The sequence below is a fragment of the Mycteria americana genome, chromosome 3, assembly GCF_035582795.1.
Source record: "Mycteria americana isolate JAX WOST 10 ecotype Jacksonville Zoo and Gardens chromosome 3, USCA_MyAme_1.0, whole genome shotgun sequence".
Taxonomy (NCBI): Eukaryota; Metazoa; Chordata; class Aves; order Ciconiiformes; family Ciconiidae; genus Mycteria; species Mycteria americana.
The window spans coordinates 92,920,397-92,939,975 of record NC_134367.1 but is presented as its reverse complement, the minus strand read 5'-3'; the positions used below and the strand labels follow the sequence as shown (position 1 = coordinate 92,939,975).

At 35.8% G+C, this 19,579-nt stretch overlaps 1 protein-coding gene across 9 annotated transcripts in view; it reads right to left on the bottom strand.

Moving 5' to 3' along the window:
- BIRC6 (baculoviral IAP repeat containing 6) overlaps window positions 1-19,579 on the bottom strand; it is a 190,681-nt gene that overhangs the window by 98,590 nt on the left and 72,512 nt on the right. For 8 of the 9 annotated variants that reach the window (XM_075496117.1, XM_075496108.1, XM_075496112.1 and 5 more), the window contains exons 34-45: window positions 19,400-19,531; window positions 17,191-17,406; window positions 16,626-16,809; window positions 16,077-16,232; window positions 15,585-15,718; window positions 13,935-14,088; window positions 13,048-13,164; window positions 11,900-12,054; window positions 10,575-10,701; window positions 9,569-9,679; window positions 2,961-3,094; window positions 1,810-1,937 (exon numbers count right to left, since the gene is read on the bottom strand). In XM_075496117.1, the coding sequence (XP_075352232.1) occupies window positions 1,810-1,937; window positions 2,961-3,094; window positions 9,569-9,679; window positions 10,575-10,701; window positions 11,900-12,054; window positions 13,048-13,164; window positions 13,935-14,088; window positions 15,585-15,718; window positions 16,077-16,232; window positions 16,626-16,809; window positions 17,191-17,406; window positions 19,400-19,531 (1,748 nt within the window). The remainder of the gene's footprint in view (window positions 1-1,809; window positions 1,938-2,960; window positions 3,095-9,568; window positions 9,680-10,574; window positions 10,702-11,899; window positions 12,055-13,047; window positions 13,165-13,934; window positions 14,089-15,584; window positions 15,719-16,076; window positions 16,233-16,625; window positions 16,810-17,190; window positions 17,407-19,399; window positions 19,532-19,579) is intronic. The other variant, XM_075496115.1, reaches the window with a different exon arrangement.

Here is a 19,579-nt window from a genome sequence, read left to right as displayed (position 1 = left end):
TTTGGTTGTTTGGTTTTTATTTTTTCCCCCCCTTTATTTTTAAGAATCAAAAAGCACATCAAACTTTCAACAAATAAAAATCCAGCCATTTTCAGAAATGCATGTTGAAACACAATCTGATCTTTCACATGAGTCAAGCATTCAGAACTTTTTAATATACTGGTCATTACACAGCCTGTAGAATCTGCTCATGCTATCACTTTCCTGATACTACTAAGGATTAAAGTTTCCTTTGAAAAAGTCTAGGATCCATAATTTTTTTTAATCATTCAGTTAATTTTGTAGGTATAGGCTTGGAATATAGTCCTGTTCAGTTGTGGGTGAAAAGTTTCGTATGTTTGCAGGGAAACTTCATGGGAGAAAGTAATCTAATACTTCAATATCATTAGGATTATTTGTTTGCTAACAGGAAATCATGATGAGTTTTTTCTTCCCATAGTTGGCTTTTTTTTCCCCCCCTCTTTCCCCCCCTCCCAATAGAAAGAATGGTCAGGTTTTAGCTATCTAAATAGCAACTATACATAAGACCATGTGAAGGTACTCAAACTGTCACAGGTTGGTGCTTGTAGGTTGATTGTTTGAAGGATCTCTTTTAGGGATAAGTTTATTTTCCCAATTGCTTTTACATGTATACTGGTGGACTACAAAATGAACCTTTTGAATCAGTATATTTAGAATAAAATTGGTGCTAATTCTTGAAGTGTTAGTTACTGATTTTTGATATATTTCTCTGTACCTTTTGGCATTGATTAATCTTACTGTAACTTTTAAAATTAAACACAGAACAAAACAGTTTACAGATATAGCCCTGAAGAAAATATTTGGCATTTAATTAGTTCTAACAGCAAAATACTGCTTTTCTTCACAATCAATCTTATGCTTTGATCAGATCAATAATTACTTGAAGTTTTAGAAATAACCATCTAAGACCCTTTTCTGGTGCTTTGCTTCCATTTTATGACATTTCAGTCCCACCTTTGGTTTGTCCCAGAAAAACCTAACACATTTCAAAAACTATCCTTTCAGTGGTATCATCAGCTTATTTCAAAGAAATTATGGCATGCAGACATGCATTCCAAGATTCACTGTGAATTACTGATTTTTCTGTACTATGACATTTCTTGTATAAGCAATTGATCAATGTAACCTGGTAAACACCACCCATCCAATTTAAATTACTAAGGTAAAAATCTCTTAGAGAAGGCCAAAATTGTCTTCTGCATGATTAAAGGATAGTTAACACCAAAGTGCCACCTACTGGGAAGCCAGAAACTGAGGAAGCTCATCCCTAATTATATGAAGCCTTTGTCTGGGGATGAGCTGAACATCAATACCAGAAATAAATGATAATTCCTAATGTACTTCAGACCAAACAATTGCCACATTCCAGTGTACTGCTGTATATGCAACAGTCTTGTGCCCATCAACCTAGCCTTGAAGAAGCAGAGCTGTAAAAGACAAGCCATAAGCTCTTGTCCCTCCCTTGGCCAGTGGCACTTCTCTACACTAGCGGGGAGACGAGACATCAATAGGCCCCAGAAGGAGAGTGAGGCAGTCCAACCAACTGTTTAGTGCTTCTATTCACTGTCCCTCACACACAGACAGCTGTGCGCGGATTCCAGTCACACTTTTCCATCTGCCAGAAGCAGCCCCGATCCTGCTGGCAGTGCTGCAGCAATAGCAAAGATCTTGTCCATTTATAACCTGACAGTACGACGAGGTGGGACATACACGTCAGTTGTGATTCATACTCATACAGATTTTAAAGACAAAGAGGGTATGAAAGGAAAAAAACCAGTTAAGATTTACCTTTCTGTTGAAAGTATATGTATTAATTTCAATAAAAATTCACTGAACATCTGAGGACAAGTTGAAGAAAGGTGCACTTGTAATCGAGTAAGAAATTCTTGCATAGCTTGAGTCGCTGTTGGCCCAACCTAGTGGGAAAGCCATTTTAATAAGTTTTCTATAAAACTGAAATATCTTCAAGAACATTAAGCTGTATCTAACAAAAACATTTCCTAAGAACATAAAAGTATTATGTAGGTTAACTTGCTTTCTGAAAAATTTTACAGGGTTTTCACAAGAGCACTATTCCATATCAACTTATATTATGGGTTTTTCTACTACTAACCATGAGTAAAAAGCAAATAATTCAGTTCTTTGCCTAAGACTCGTTTTGCAGCTTGAGACTTTTATGTTTTCAGCAATGCAAACTATGCTTCACACAGAATACATTTCTGCGCTAATCTGAATGCTTTTTCACAAACTACATATTTGCATATAAGTGCTTTAAATTAATGGCACTGTGCAATGTTTAATTTCTGGGAAAGACTATGTATTTTCTGGAAAATTTTCTGGAAAATACTGGAAATACCAGGTATTTTCTGTCTCCTAAACTAAGTGTTTCTGAGACTCCTGTCAAATACTACATACAATTAAGTTAACTTAGGCTTTTTTTTTGTTACTATTCACAAATTTTTTGAAGACTGCAAGAAGCAAAAAAAATTAGTTGAAATGAGGAGAAACAGTAAACAACACATTAATTCAGAAAACAGGCAGAAAATAAAAGCATAATTTTAAATTCTGGAATTATTAGATATTTAAACTTAATCTTTATTGGCATTTTTATCCCAACCCAACAAGATTTCAGTAAACTAACTGAACTCTATTACTTTTTTCATGCGTGCAACTAAGCAATCCTAACATGGAACACATTCACTGACATATCGCATGGCATTCTCTCCCTGTGGCAAGCCTCCAGATAGTTGTAAAAACATACAATCACTACTCAGAGTGTATCACCAACATGAACTTCCCTATGGTTGCTCATCAGAACCAACTAAGACTATAACCAAAAAAAGAAACAAGCCAAGGATATAATACATTATGAATAACACATTCATTTCAAGCGTATTGAAATCCTACTACAAAGTGGTTTTCTCTTAATTGCTAGTTACCTGTGGACTGTGTTGATTTGTTCCATGAGGATTAGTGCCGGAAAGAAATTTCACTAACACATGAATGAGGTTTGGATCTGACACCAACAATTGGGCAGTACTTTCCTGAGCTCCAATGGCACTGCTGGGACCAGCTTAAAAATAAAGACATGAAAATTAAACCTGTAATCTTAAGCATTAAGTGTAAATCAAACATTTATACTGCTTATCCCTTATACTTATTTCATGATGTGTAAATATTCTCAGCAAAATCAGCTACCTAAAGCTGCTTACTCAGGACTACAATTTTTAGTGTAGATGTTTCCATCAAGTACAGATATAAACTCCCAAAACTGTTCCATCAGTGTTCCGAGCTTGCTAAGGCAATATTCCTGAAAGTAGAGCTTCATTTTGTAGACACAATATATACAGATATTTTGATTTGTTTCTCTTTGCTAGTCCAAAACTTTAATAAGGCTTAAGTGCCTTTGTTAGTTTGTCAGACAGAGACCACGTGTTCTATTATCCTGTAAACAATCAAGATATTTTTGTCCTTGGCACATTCAGAGACTTCTCATCATTGACTAAAACTGTAGGAAGCTTAACAGATAAGAACTTGGAGAACCAGAAGTAGAATTAAAATACACCCTTCAATGATCAAACAAATGAGCTTTATTAAACATGGTCTTACTCATTCAGTAGTGGTATATTGAATCAATTCAAAACACAACTTCAAAAAAGCATAGCTATCTACTGAAGAAAAATATGTATTCTTACAATATCATACCTATCTAAATGAAGTTACAGGTTATTACACGCTGAAGATGTGATATCTTTCAGACTACCTCATCACATATAAAAGATTAAATCAAGAGGAAATGATGCTCTGGTACGAGAGTTTGGCTGGCATCCCTTTGCATCCCAAGATACGATTCTTAATTAGGGAGGCTGTTAAAAAAACCAAATCCTGAACTACTTACTGGTCATCCTGTTTATCAGAGTCTTCATCATTCACAATAATTTCCTTAAACTAAGGAAAGTTAAACTAAAGATCCCAACTAGGAGGGAAATGTCTCTGTCAAAATCAGAATTAAACCCTGACTGCTTCCATCTCAGCTGAAAAGCTTTCAGAGCAATGAAATAAAAATAGCATTGTAAAGACACTTGCTATGAGAACAAATTCTTATGGGAAGATGGAAGGAGAAGATAATTCACAGTAAGTTTTCCTGTTATCAAATGCCATTTTATTCTTAAATTATAAACAGATTTCTTGCTTTAGATGAATGCAGTAAACTAACGCTGAAAGTATTTCTTGTGCAGCTATACAAACCATTTTGCATTGATTTACCAACATTAGTAGTGGAACAAGTCTGTATGGCTATGACTGATAGAATGGCAATAGCTGGAGTTGAATAAAAACAAGAAAGCAACCCATAGCATTCCAGTTCCATTGTATTGTAGACAATAAGCCTGCTCTAGTTTACATTTGACAGTGCAAAAGATGAAAAGGCTAGGTCTTGTCTGGGTGGGGGACAAGTCAGTAAAAGTAAGCATACAATTTCACGGGTTCTCTGAAAGAAAAACTGAGTATTTCAGAACAACAAAGAAGCCTTCCATTGCAGGATGTGCCATGGAAACACCAGTCTGGGTGAGCTGATCAAGTTTATTTTCCCCCTGCTGAACCTGCATCTCTGAACATTCACTTGAGTAAAACATGCAATACACTGATTTTTCCCCTAAGAAAACTAGGTATGTAGGTTGCTGGTGGGGGTTTTTTTTGGTTGGTTGTTTTTTGGGTGTATCATGATACAAGTTAAAAATGAAAATGACACTCAGGTCACTAAGGACACTAACTTGCTAAGCTCATAGTTCTTGCATGTATACTTAGACCTGTCTATACTTACTGCCCCCCCTGCTTTTTTTCCCCCTTGAAAAAAGTTACACTTATAAACTATTTTAAAACTTAAGACAAATCACTATCACAAAAATTATATTCAACTGTAGCTGACATAACTAATCAAAACGAGAAGTTACTCTGGATGTGGTTATTCTGTTTTTCATAGTTTTCTGTAACTTCTCATTGCTTCAATGTAACTACATCATTCAAACTTTGTGTATGACTTCAGTTTTGAGCTAGATCTCACTTGAGTTTGTCCAGAAGTACTGAGTATCCAAATTCATTATTTTAAAATAAGTGTACAAAGCTCCCAAAATGTTTATATCTTTATTTGAACAAGGGACATACTTTTGTACTTTCCTGCATTCCTGAACGGTACCTTCATAGACAGAAGATATTTCATTTTCTTCAGAGACCCTGAATCACCTATGAAGTCTATAACAATCAGTGTGACAAGCAACACTGCTATTCAATGTTGTTCTTTTAAAAAAAAAAAAAACAAAAAAACCCAAACTCTTCATTGAAACTACAACTTTTAGAATATATATGCTTGCATTTTTCTGAACAGGCACATTTGGGGTGTAGGTTCAGTCCTTTAATTTGTTCACTTGGTGCTTCTTCGAAGGTAACATTATTTAGAAAACTCCAGCTTTTTCCTGCTGTGTTCACCTTCACTTGTTAGGTCTGTACTGTAACTACTTAATTAAATCTGGCTATTTGTGAAGATTTTACATCTTAATACAAGCAGACGTTATGTTAGAACTTCCCTGGAACTGACAGTCCCAGCCCATGTCCTCTTAACAAGCAGTAGCCAAGTCCACATGCTAACCGTCAGCTCATTTCCTTCCAGGATTAGAAGGCTCCATAGTTTTTCTACTGTTCCGTGATAGAGTTGATGCCATAACTGAATAAATACATCTTCATTACTCTTATATTATTTTATTACTATTTAACAGCTGAAAATATCACTGCAATATAAAACCCCACCTTTTTTAATACATTATATTCATAGTCTGACATGTTTTGTTTGACATTCTAACTCAGATTTCAGGATGCATCTACATTATCTGCTCTGTCAGGTAGTGTTTATGCTCAAAACACTGCTCTCAAGCAGTATTTCTGGTGAGAACAATAACAGATAAGGAAAAGGGCATGTGAGGAGAGCACGAATAGTTCTTGCTAAAGGAACAGATGAGTAAATGCACTATGAGAACAATTTGACAGATGACAGCTGTTTACTTTAGAGCAACTGTAGCTCTGAGAAATTCTTCTTAGCCAGGTGTCATTGTAGATCTGCTTCTACCCACCTTCCTCTACATGGCATTAAATGGTTCTAGATGTCACCCATCAAATACTGATTTTTAAACACCATCCTTGGAAAACTTGTCCCTGGATCTTCTAACCAATTAAGGTCATTGTTCTGAAAAGAAATGGCTGGGGGTATTGGGTTTATCCCTGAAAAATATCTTGCACTCCTCAGATAAGAGTTTCTGAAGCACAGAAGTTACACAGCCTGAGCTCTCATTCTGAAGATATTTATCAGCACATAATGGCATAACGAAATAAGATTTTCTGACCATGAACTGACCTGCTCTCGACAGTGGTTGCTCATAAAATCCCAACATACAACAGTTCCCCAAAAGAATCTGTCTTATACTTGAGGAAAAAAACCAAACAAACAACTAAAAAGCCTTGATTACTACTGGAGATATCTGGGGTTTTGGAAAAATAACTAAGAAGCAGCTTTGAAAAATAACATCAGGATGAGATCTCTAGAATCACCTAATTTCTCATGACAAGATCTTCTAATTCATTGATCTCTTGAAGAAATGGTGATCAAAACTAATCTTCAGAGTACAATAGTTCAGAATTCAGAAGTGGGTTCAAAGAGACTACCTGTAAAAAGCAAATAAGGCAAGACCCTTATCTAGAATGGATGGAAGAATATGAAAAAGCACTGCCCTTCCCCTCCCCCTTTCTTTTTTCCTTTCGTTTCATTTCCTTTCTTCTTTCTAAATGAAAGACTGGGGAAAACAGAATGGCTGAATGTGAACATATGCATCAAATGGCAATAATGCATTTCAATTAAATAAAGCAAACTTAAGAAGGAGGTTGTCTGAGAAGGCTTTGACATCCAGTGGTTTAGAAAAATAGCAATAGTGGGATTTTCTCAGCGCTAAAATGCCCACCTGCAAAAAGACTTTAGTGAATCATCTTTGAGTGGCTACAACTCTAAGTTGTTTTCAGTTTCTGAAACAGCAAATATGATTATCTAACAAGGAGCATGTCAAGAAGAGGTTCCTTCTTGCTTATTTAAAAGGCTTATTGCATCTGAAGAAGTTTATTACACCTGAAATCATCTGAATAAAATATATTTGGTGGTGGTTTTTTTAATCAATGAAGATATTCTGTAAATGAACACATTTGGGGGCTTGTTGTATTTGGGGTATTAAAAGGGGAAAGAACCTCATTTTATAACCACACACATCTGGCAAGACTAGCCAAAATTATTCCCAATGAACTGTAATTGACATCTTAGTGGAAAAAAACACCCCCCCCCCCCCCCAACCAAAAAGCCAAAAAAGACCCCAACCCTAACCATAACCTGTCAACACAGTAAAGATGTGAACAATTTGTACTTCAGATCTTAAAACATTACAGAATTAAAGAGGATACAAGAGAAACTTGACTCCAGAGAAAGCTGACATGTCACTTACATTTCACCAGTCTCAGGAATGACTTCTCTTTAAATTATTCGCTCTCAACTGGCTGTATATATTTAAAAAAACAACCCCCCCCCTATCTTGTCTGGAAAGCATGATCTTGAAAATTCTAAGTTGATGAGAAGTCCTGTGAGACACTGCCTGTAATGGCTTAAGAGACTATTATTAGTCCCAGTTCTGAACTAAAGCACACGGAAACCAAAATTATTGACTGGAGAAGCGCTCTGATGGATCCCACCTTCAATTGTCAAGAATTGAACAGAGATTATCTCACTTCTTAAAAGTGACAACTCAGTGCCATTGAGACAGAATATTATCTTGAATTATTAGCTGCTGAGGAATCCTGGCACAGAAGTTATCTGATGGGCGCTTAAACTTATTTAGCTCCTGGTTCTATCAGTGAGTATGGGAAGCGGAGCAGTTAAGGGATATGTATCTGTGTTAATCCACACACGTATCAAAGGAGACACACCTTCAACCCTTTTCTTTACCCTCCAGCAAGCTTGCATCTCCAACCCTTTCCAACTCAACCCCAGCCTTGGGCTCACAATCCTATATACACAAAAATCCACAACCACATTCATATGCTGAAGTGCGCCTGCAATGCGTCACAGTGGTTGCTTCTGAGCAGCTTTTCATTCACATTGTCACTTACTGATCTCAGCCAGTTGCCTAAGAAACTCCTGCAAACACACAGCTGCCTGTCTGTCAGTGTCAGAGCACGAACTCTGAGCCTCGTACCACTTGGAAGAGATTCACATATGTCTCAGTGGTACATGCAGCATAATTTTTGGAAATTGCCAGTCTACAGTTACAAGTCGGAGTGTTGGAAGTACACATGGGTGTTAACTGCAGGCACTGTTATCCTGCAAATCAGGTCATGTTCTGTTCTCAAATACCAAGAATAAGATGGAAGTCTCAGTTTGTGAATATCGATTAAGTCTCTTCCGTTAGTTTATCCACAGCTCTACTGCTTCACCTAATAGCAAAAACTTCAGCAGATTTTTGTGAGACTGATCTCTAAACGACATCACAGGAAAGGCACAGAAAGTGAAAACATGAAGAAAAAAGGGCATCCCAAAGACAATGATTTGAAATGGCATATATGAAAAAGAGATTCATAAGCATCTTTTTAGGAAAACTGTGTCATCACAGGATGGCAAATTGCTTCATAGAGGTGTGATCTTCAGGTGGCTCCCAGTTTCTTCCTTCTGTAATTACTTTCTTTAGTCAGATGCTTGGAGTGAAAACAGAATTTAAAAGAGCTCTGACTTGGTGTAACATGTAGGTGTTAAAATATTCCAGTCTCCAAGTTCTTATTATTTGATATCTTCTTTAGCTTTGAGGACAAGGCCACCAAAGCATTCCTCACGACAGCTGCCCTATGATATTGAGCCATTTAGAAGCTTAATTTCTTCATTTAAAAATCACATCCTTTTATTTCTACCAGTCTTGTGGCAGAATCTCATTCACAAAGGGAGATTATTTTCTAGTCTGTTATGGAGCAATACACACAGACTGTGTGATAATCTGGTGTGCATAGGGAAATGAAATGAAAGAGCTTGATTTGTTTTTTAATAGATTCAGCTTCTGGGGGCTTATTTTCAGATAGCTTAACATAAGCAATGACTAGTGCCTGCATATCTATGACAATAGTCCTACTGCATCACAAAAACATGAATCTCTCTCATAGCACCTTGATCCTTCCTCTCTGCTACCTCTTCCCATAGTACAAAGCTAATTCCCAAGGATCATCCGCTAGTCCTAAAATTCATTTTTAGAAGACATTGCCAACCTACTTATAATGACATTTTCTTTTACCACGAGGGTTTCAGTTTCCCATGGTACAAGCAATTCAAGGAGCCCACTCTTGAAAAGCCTGAATTTATGGAGAACCAACAAAAGTACTTGTATGACAAAAGCAAAGTTCTGGTAGTCTTTTGGATGGGAACCAACACTCATCTGTACGTCACTAAAACAGGCAACATTAAAAAAAACCCCAAACTTACCATTAAGCTGCATATTTGTCATGAGAGTTAGGCTATGAAGCACAAGGCACCATGTCCGGAGTAAGGTATTAGGATACCATGCCAGAACTGACAGGAAGCTAGTTACTGAAGCTGTCAAGAAAAACATGTTTTTCCAAGCTTTAATCTTCAGGGTATTACTATAAATGTCTTATTTTTACTGTAAGGTGCTATATCTATTATTGTTATTAATATTATTATTAATACTATTGTTTGTTGTATTTACTGTGTTTTGACAACTATTGTTCCAGGAAATTGGGAGAAGAAGCCTCACCAACAATTCACAGAAACTGGCCCACAGAACTTTCTACAATGCCCAGACCCTGACATCTCAGAGAAAATGATGATGTCTCAGAGAAAAGAAACTGGTTTCAAAATGCTCTCATGGAAGTTAGCATAACAGGTTCATTATAGCAGGTATTAATGATTTGGACTATCACCACAAGACACCACAGATTTTGTAAACTATACAGTATAACATATTGCAGGAAAAAAAAATAATCATTCAACATGTCTTTGTACCAATTAGTAGTCTGATGCCAAAAAGTAATAAGGCTTCCCCCCTCCACCAATGCCTTTGATAATAAAGACATCATAGGATGGTATACAAGGAGAAGAAATTTGTCAGAGAAGTGCATACAAGTGCGCAGTTCACCTACGATTAAGAAGTATATTTTAAAAAGTCCTCTTGCGAGTAATCATGAGTTAAGAACCACAAATTTTACAATTTAATTTCTGAGGAGATTATGCAAATTCAAGGAATCATCTCTCATACTATACACATTTACATACTAGCTACACATTTTTCATGTTAAGAAGATAATGAGCCCAAGAGCTCTTTAATAAGAACACAGAAATTATCCCAACACTGATCTTATCAAGAATACTTATTATAATACTTTCTACTTATTAGCAAAAATTGAGTACTTAAAAAAAATCTTATCTTACACTTCTGGAAAATTAATTTCCCATATTTAATGTATTTTACCTTGGTTCAAAGAAATGACAGGTATTCGGTTAGCGTTATAGAGGAAAATATCAGCGCCACTATCTTTACTTCCAGAGGAGCTGGAATTCAGGCTTAATGTGAGCCATAACTGTAAAAGGGATTCAAGCTGAAAAAAGGGAAAAAAAACCACTATCAAACCAAACTCAAGTGTTTTTCCAGAATTCCAGGGCATAAAAGGTTATCTGTTTTGATTTTAAAAGCCTTATCTACATTCTCAGGTGCTACTGTTTCACTGATAACACACACACACATACTCTATCCTTTACTGGATTTGAAGATTCTGATAAACATAATATTCAAGGAAAATTCAGCATAACTAGCAAATGCTTCTGCTATGTTTTTGTAATTGCTTTTTTCTAAATACAGTTAAGTTTCTCTTAAGAAGTTTCTTCAAACTTATGTTAAAAAAAATACAGCTTTACACACTGCTCAGAAGTGTCTGTATCATAACCTTACACCTGTAACACTGGTTTGCATGTAAGCTTTCGGAATGTCTCAATACAGTCAAGTGATGTTTACCAGTCAACCATAATTATTCAAAAGGCCAATTTAATTACTGGGAAACCTTCTTCACTATCAGAGAGACACTGATGCTCACTCTGAATAACTCCCTTGAGGAAAATAACTATTCAGATATTCTGGGGAAGCATGAAGGTCCTTTACACCACAAACTGTATTTTGGATGAGATATTTAAAGAACGATTGAGGGATGGAGTCAGCCACCCAATTAAGATATAAACAGGCAGGCCTGCACCTAATCACTCATATATAGCACGCACGGCATTCCTTTGTATGTATCAAGAAAAGCGTTGCTAAACCAATGACTTTTCAAAAAGCACACTTATAATTTTAACATTTAGGATCATTGGACAACTGGAAGGGACCTCTGGAGGTTATCCAATCCAGTCTTCTGCTCAAAGAAGGACCAAAGACAACAGCAGCCTGGGTTGCTCGGGGGTTTATCCAGCTGGGTTTTGAAAGCCTCCACAGATGGAGAGTGCACACTTAGTGACACTCTTCACTAATAAGCTAACCATTATCTTTCATTGAACCTAAGAACTTGTTTTTAAATATGAAAATGTATACCCATTTTTTCACTGTAACAAGAAATGTCCTATTTGATAAAAGCTTTCAGCAGCTTGTCTGTTATATTATTGGTACTGTTGTCCATGACAGCTTCACAAGCAATAAAGCACATAACATAACAGGTTACTTGCATCCTAAGTAGTAAGAAGTATAGGAAAACAACTTTCAAATTTAGAGAGAAATACTATCAAAACATTTCACAGTTCATAATTCTGTACCTGAACATGGTGGACTTGTAGCATGGAAAAGAGTTTGTTGAAGCATGCGCTCAGCATAGGTATAGATGACAACTGTACAATCAACTGGGCATTTTGGTTAGCAGCATGTAATCCTCTTAGCAATGAATCATCTGTTCCACTAGGAGACTGGGTTACTAAAAAAAAACCAAAAAGTACCATCTCCCCATGAATTATTTTGTAAAAGTTGCTAAAGCTAACTTCATATTTATTTCCTTGCATTTTATACTTAAGGGAAAGACACTTATTTTATAATTTACAAGAACATCTTCAATGTAGCATTCGGCTGAGTTGGACTACTGACTACCATACTGTGACAGGCGTAGTTGAATATTAGACATCCCCATCTTCACAAAACTGTTTGGAGAGTGAGCCCTCACAAATACATTTTCACAGTTCTTGCTAAACACGTATTATCGGAGTGTCCTGATAACACAATGGTAAGACAAACAATCGGAGCATCTCTTTCATGCATTATGGTAAAACTATTGCAGTCAATAATAAAATTCCTGAGAATAAAGGCTGAGGATGTTGCTAAACCTACTCCATCATCAGATATTCAACTAATGACTGCATGCATATTAAGGTACCTGAAGAGCTACAAAGAAGCACATCTTAAGATGGACAGTGCAACTCACCGAAAATACGTTCAAAAGTAAATTGGCATCATGAGTGTTTTTATAACATAAAGCTTACTGAACAGCCGAGTTCAAAATTGTATTCAAATATTTTCACTTTCATCACTGAATAGGTGAAACTGTCAAGTGCAAAGCAGCTTTCAAACAGCTGAGATTTCACAGTGAACGCAAGAATTAAGCTTCACAAAACCAGGAAACTTAATGTTCACTTGCACCTAGATCGGAAAATGAAAACAACTCCTCCATTGTAGTATAATGCACTGTAAAGTAAATCCTGTATATTTGACCAGTTTCACAAAATGTCTTAAATATACGTAAACACATAATTAAAAAATCTGAATAAAGAAATAGCTCTAATGCTCAGCCTAACAAGAAAATTCAAGTGAAATACAACTTTTTCTAAACTGCTAAGTGACTGCAGAAAAAATTAGCACAAATTTCAAAGCATCATGGTCATTATGTGAAGAGAATGACTTGACAACGTGTAGTTACATGTAGGAGATGTGTTTGTTAATGCTTGTAGAATGGAATCAGCCTCCAGGGTAGACATCATTTTCAGCATCAGCTCAGCCTGCTGTTCAAGACCAACTTCTAGACGTGCATCTAAAGCTACACAAGGCAACAAACAGGGTAAAACTGAATTATATCAAAGACATATATAATTAGTTACTCTAACTTCCTGTGCAAGCAATATAGATACATAGTACACATTAAACTGAAAAAAATCTCAGTATCACTAACAGGAAGATTCACTTATATATATGACAGAAGCAGAATGCAGAAACATACTCTGAACTGAACATAAGATTCTTACAGACGTGAAATACGTAATTAATAAAATACTAAATTGCTGTGAAACACACATTTCTTTTCGCAGTCACTTTAATATCACCCACAACTAAATCTGCATATGTTTAAGTCTCTTTTTCCTAAGGTAATAGCTCTCAAACAAGAACCAAAAAGCTGTTTTTCCCCACTGTGGCAGGGATCTATCACCCCAGTTCGGTAGTACTCCTTCAAACTAAACAAGTGTGCCACCTCATTCCTTAGGGTACAGCCAACTATCCAAAATATCAGCCAACCAGAAAAGAGCTTCCAAAATTCTCTGAGAAAATGGGAATGATTTAAAACTGCCTATAAGTGTGTGTTCAAAAATGTTAGAAAATAAGATTTTCTGCTATGTTAGGCTGCTAACTTCACAGGGATATAAACTTCACATAATATTCTCTCAGTTACCACAGAAAAATTGTGGCATATAGAAAATTTAATTCTTTCCACTTAATACACGTAGAGATTGTTAACATAATTTGATATGCAAAAGTGTCGAATACAGTATCACAGAACAGAGACCCCGAACAGAACTTTAGTTCATTGCTTACCTTGAGAGACCGATACGCTCACAGTTTGTGATCCATTTTTCTCTGCAGTTACCGGTGGTTTTGCAACCGGAATTCCAACGCCTCCAATGTAAGGATTGTAATTGTAGGTGCCATAATCGGCACCCCAGTAATCATACCAGGTGCTGCTTATAGGCTTAAAAACCAAACAAAACAACAAGAAAAAAAACAAACATCAACTCTTCAGACTGCCCAAGTACAAAAATAAAATTTGCAATGACTAACAACCAACACTGAAGTTACAAAAAATTAAAACCAGAAGATTGGATCCAACAGCTTTAGAAAATTTTGTTTCAATTTTTATTGCAGTATAAGCTACTGAATCCTTAGTGATTGTCAAAATCTAGCAATGTAGTTAGCCGTCTCAAAGATTCAGGAAGCCAATTTGAAAATGTTATCATCAGTTTTTATTCACACATTTGTACCATATTGTAGATTTGGAAGTGGAGTATCACACACGTATTTTGAGAAGTTATTTATCAAGACAGAATACTATATTATTAACTGTACTATTAAAGTACCTTAAAGCCTCAGTGAGGCTCAGGGATTATTTGTACGGGGCTCTGCAAAAGAAAGAGTTGAATAATCTCTACTCGTGTCATAATTTAAGACACTAAGAAAGCATATGGATCACAAGAAAAAAAAAAGTAATGTAAGACTGTATGAAGGCAATTTGCATATGCCTGTCTTTTTAATGGCAAGATCCATTATCAACTGCCATTTTACAGACACAGAAGCAAATCCTAAGGAGGATTAAGCATGAAGAAGTGTTTTTCTGGCTGTTTTTTAGAGGACATCCAATCAGGCAATAAGATCATGACGATACCTGTGGATGAAGTGGACTAAGGAGTACTGCCACATGAAATGATAGCAGAATAAAGGAGGAAAACATCAGTAACACAAAAACTAAACACTAAGTGAAATTTTTGGTAGGGTGAGATTTAAAGAAAAAAATCTTTACCTGATAGGTAATCAGTGGAAGGACATATGAGGGAATACAGAAGGGAAAAAAAAAAGAAAATGTAGTGTTTTCTGAGCAAGTGGTGAGAAAGATAATTCAGGTTAACTCAAGTGAGGCTGAAGGTTTAAGTCAATAGTGAGAGAGTGGGAAAACTCCAAATGAGAGCGTCACCCTTATGGACAGAGAAAAGAGACTCAACATACTATTATGAACAGTTGTGTTTCTTTACAAACAAAATATTTTTGTTTTTTACTACACCTTGACAATATACTATTACATCTAAATGTAATTTTACTACCTCTGATATGTTTAGTTTCCATTTTAAGTATGAAAGCATTTAATAATTTTCTTGTTCCACAGTGAAGTTAGTTTTGAAGTTAGTTCCTTCTCCTCATAGTCTGAAGTTGGTCTGAGCACTAGCTACTCAGAACCACTTGTTTATACAGATATCTTCATGCAAACGCAAAATATTTTGTGGTCAACCGAGATACGAATACGTCTGAGATGTGAACACAGTCTTTACATTCTTTCCTGTAATTCTACATTAAACCTTCATAGAAAGCTAAAAGCAGGTCTAAGACATCAAATACCACTAATGAAGAAGTGTAAGAGAGAAAGGGTTTCATTATTTCACATGTAAATGTTATCCTGAAGGCTCAGGTGTGTCATACCTTGAAGACTTTGGCTGCAAGGGGATCTTTTTCCAAATCAATATCCAAAGGATCAATATCAACTTCCATCAGGTCTTGCAGTAATTCAAGGTCAATGTCCTTATCTTTTTCCAAGGATGACAGAGGTGGAGCACCTTTGAGTGATTAAGAGAGTATTAATACTACCAAGTACAAATTACAAAACATGGATATATCACACACTTAATGGATAATTTTAAGGCTTTTAATATTACAGCTCTTAGTGGAAAAAGTTACTGAATGTGATCAAGTTGCCTTTTTTAAATAATTAGAAGAAAACCCCTTTTTTTACTGATCACATGTAAAACTAAGTTAAAGAATTGCTTATATTCTGCCTATATTTTCAGAAACTAATTATCCTAGCACCAAAAATCCTTTACTGATATTTTGATAGATGAATAACATCAAAGGTTTTTTTTACTTTTTTTTCAGTATATAAACATATATACACATCAAGATTATGGAATAATTTACCTGTGATGTCATGTGTCAAAGGCTCATCTATTGTTTCCACTAACTGAACTGTGGACTGCTGGAGAGAGTCATCAGAATCCCCAGCTGAAGCTCCAGCATCTTCTCCCAAAGCAGTGTCTTCCATAGCTTCAGCTGCTATAGGTGCCAACAACTCTCCTATGTATTAGATTAAGCAGACAACTCCATTTCAAGCTTTATTCCAGTTACAAATTAACATTCCAGTGTCTACGCCAACTGTCTGTTTTTCCTCATCTAATTCTAAATTCTTTAAGGGCTACTTGTTCAAGGGGAAGAGTTCTGAACAACTTTCAAATAATCAGAGTCATATAAATATTAACTTTTCAATGCACAAGTCACTAATTCAGGACTGACTGTAATTGCAATTTTAAATTGCATTTTTTACACACTAATCTCAATTTTATGATTTTTTAAATTATTATTTTAATAGTGTCAGCAGATTCTAATATAATAATAAAAACCCCTAAAACATTAAAGGAAGAAAGTTTCATGTGTAACATACATTCTGAAAAGTATGAACTTAAAACGAACCTGCTAGAATATCCTGCAGCATACAAGTCAGAGAATACTGAGCCCATGCTCCTCCCCAAGAGATGTCTCCTCTGTTAAAGTCAGTTCCAACAAGAAGCAGCAATAATCTTTCCAACTGAGTTTCATTTACAATCTCACATAAATGAATTGTTGGTCTTGTAGCATTTGCAATTCTAGCAAGAACCTATTAAAAAAAGAAACATATGTCTATTCATATTTAATACTACAAAAATATGTAATAGCTTTAATTTCTATGATTATTAGATTTTGCTTACAAGTAAATTAGGTGGTTTTAGCTAGGTCTAGCTAAAATTTTAGAATTTTACAAGTGTAATTATATGAAAATATTTTTTTCAAAGTTACTTTTTCTACACAATTTTGAAGCCGTCATATCCTAAGTTACACAAAAGGTGACGGATCAGAAAAACTACCTCACCAGAAATTACTAGAAATTTTAATGCTGCAGCTAATTTTTACCATAAAGCCAGCAAAAAAGCAGTAATAGAAAGCTAATTTAATGCAATCTCCATTGCAACTACAGAGTGATGCTCCATATTCTGTTTACCTTACAAACAAATAGAAGTAAATCTGCATGACAAGTGAAGTCCATGGACAAGAGAAAGAGTGCCAGCTTCTGCACTACAGAAATACAACGTTCATGTGCCAGTGTAAATGGAAGTGGTTCAATTTCCGGAGTTTCCTTTGTTGTTGATACTTCACTATCTAAAGTAGAACGAGGCCATTCTGCAGTCCGACGTAAGCGTATTAAGTCCTTGAAGTGCTGCAGAAATTAAATTTGAAACAACAGTTAAATTTTAAAACTAACCTCTAAATCTTTTTCCAGGGAAAATCTGAGGCAGCAATAACAGTAACTGTAAAACTGGGGGGAGGGGAGTGTGTGTGTGTGTGTGTGGGGGGGGGGGGGGGGGGGGGTGGCGGTGAAGTCTAAGAATATATGAGAATCTGGAATGGAATTAAGGCCTTATTGGCAGAAATTTGTTTTGGCAGCATGTTATCTCAGGTGACAGACTCATAACCAAATTATTCAGTCCATACAAGTGCCAATTAAGCCTTTATGTTTGCCGTAAAACATATTGAGAATATGTATTTTAGAAGTTTCTTTCATATTTCCACACCTGCATAGAAAGCTATATGCAGTTTGCTTCATGGTAACCATAAAAATAGCCAATATGGAAATTTACCCTTACAAGAATGCTGACTTCTCAGTTCTTCACATTAGATAAATCATCAATAACTTCTAACTTTCTTAATACTTCCAGGGTACAAAGTGTCCATTAGCCACCATAAATTGAAGCAGTCTGATACTTGATCAAGGCTCTAAACTACAACCTTTTTGACAGAGGGTCTACAAATTCAATGGAGCAAAGAAGGTGCTTTTATTAATCCTCCCATCCACCAAAGGCACACATTTAGCAGCTGAGTTCATTGTATCAGCTACACAAGCAGTCTAAAATTAGATAACACAAACACCTCTTATAATCTTGTTTAAGTAGTAGCTACTGAAGTAGACTAGAGAAAGAATTATTTACTAACACAAAGGTTTCAGCTTTCTCCTAAATGCAATAAATGTTTTAAGTTACTCACAGCTTGTCATAACTGAAAGTGATTAGTAGGCGAAGTAGTAAAAACTGCTTGAAATGCAACTGTCAAGCATACAGTAATACCGTAACTAGATGTTAAGATACTGCAAGGGGATAACTCTTTAGTTCAACATGCTTTTTTGATGCAACATGGCTGCTATAAAGTGAAACTTAAATAGCTGGACAGCATATTTCAGCCAGTGACTCATTTGAAGATGTCTCAAGGGAGCCACCAGTGGTGTAGTCCCCTTGATATAACCTGCTGGAATAAAGCAGAAGATAGTGCAGGAAAGAATAGCTCATGACAAGCAGAGTTAGTGAAAACTTAGGGCTTTATTTTTATGCTGTTTAAATTTTGGTGGGGTTTTCTTTTGTAATTACTGGAAGTTGTTGTAAGATTTCCCTTTAGATTGCCTGTAAGGTCCAACGTTCCATAATCTCTTTCTACAGGCCTACTTTCAGTCATCCTAACAGACACTATCAGTTCTGGAACTAGAGAGTAAATATTTAAAGAGATACCTAAGTTTCATAGCTAGAAAGATTTACACTTTTCTTGTGTTCCCTGCAAAGTCCATGTTGCCATCTCCAGAAACCCCTAAATTTCAGCACCTCGTCTCAATCAAAATAATTCTTTAACTGCCACATCCACTCTCAGTATCCAGGGCTTACTGCAAAATGCCACAATTTACAGGATAAGTACTTTTAGGAAGCTAAGAAGCTTCTGAGAAAGCTCAGAAAACCTTCTCAAAAGTCGTATTTATTAGTTTGGGGAGATGGTCATTGGCATGATTATTTTCTGATTACTCAACCAGGAGAGCATCCAGAAGAGTATCATGCATAAAAATTAACCACATAAAATATTATTTTACATTTCTATTGGTATATCCATTGGTTATCCAAAGTTTAAAGATATGACTGACATTCCCAAAGCTACAAGATTATTAGTGATTTCAGCAATGACTACCTAAAAAACCCCTGTAGAAGGATGAACTATTTTTCACAGTGCAAGAAATTTCCAGATGGCTGCTGTTTTCAGCATCAGAATATACTTGATAGCAGCCACGATGAAACAACTTTTTAAAATAAGGTCAACGTAGGATAAAAATGACTTTGCAGGAACAGGTCTTTTCACACAAAGGACAAGAAGTCAGTTACAGTTTCAGAGCATCGTACCTTTGAAGTAGCCTGCTTTAGTTTTGCCTGTTCTACTAAAAGTTTGTATGATGATCCTTTGTTGCTTTGTATTTTCTCTTTTTCCATCTGTTCCACCAAAGCCTTCTGTTTTGCTTTTAATAAGTTAAGTTGCTAAAAGAAAATGTTAATAGGAAAAAATGAAAATTTAAGCAATAAGAT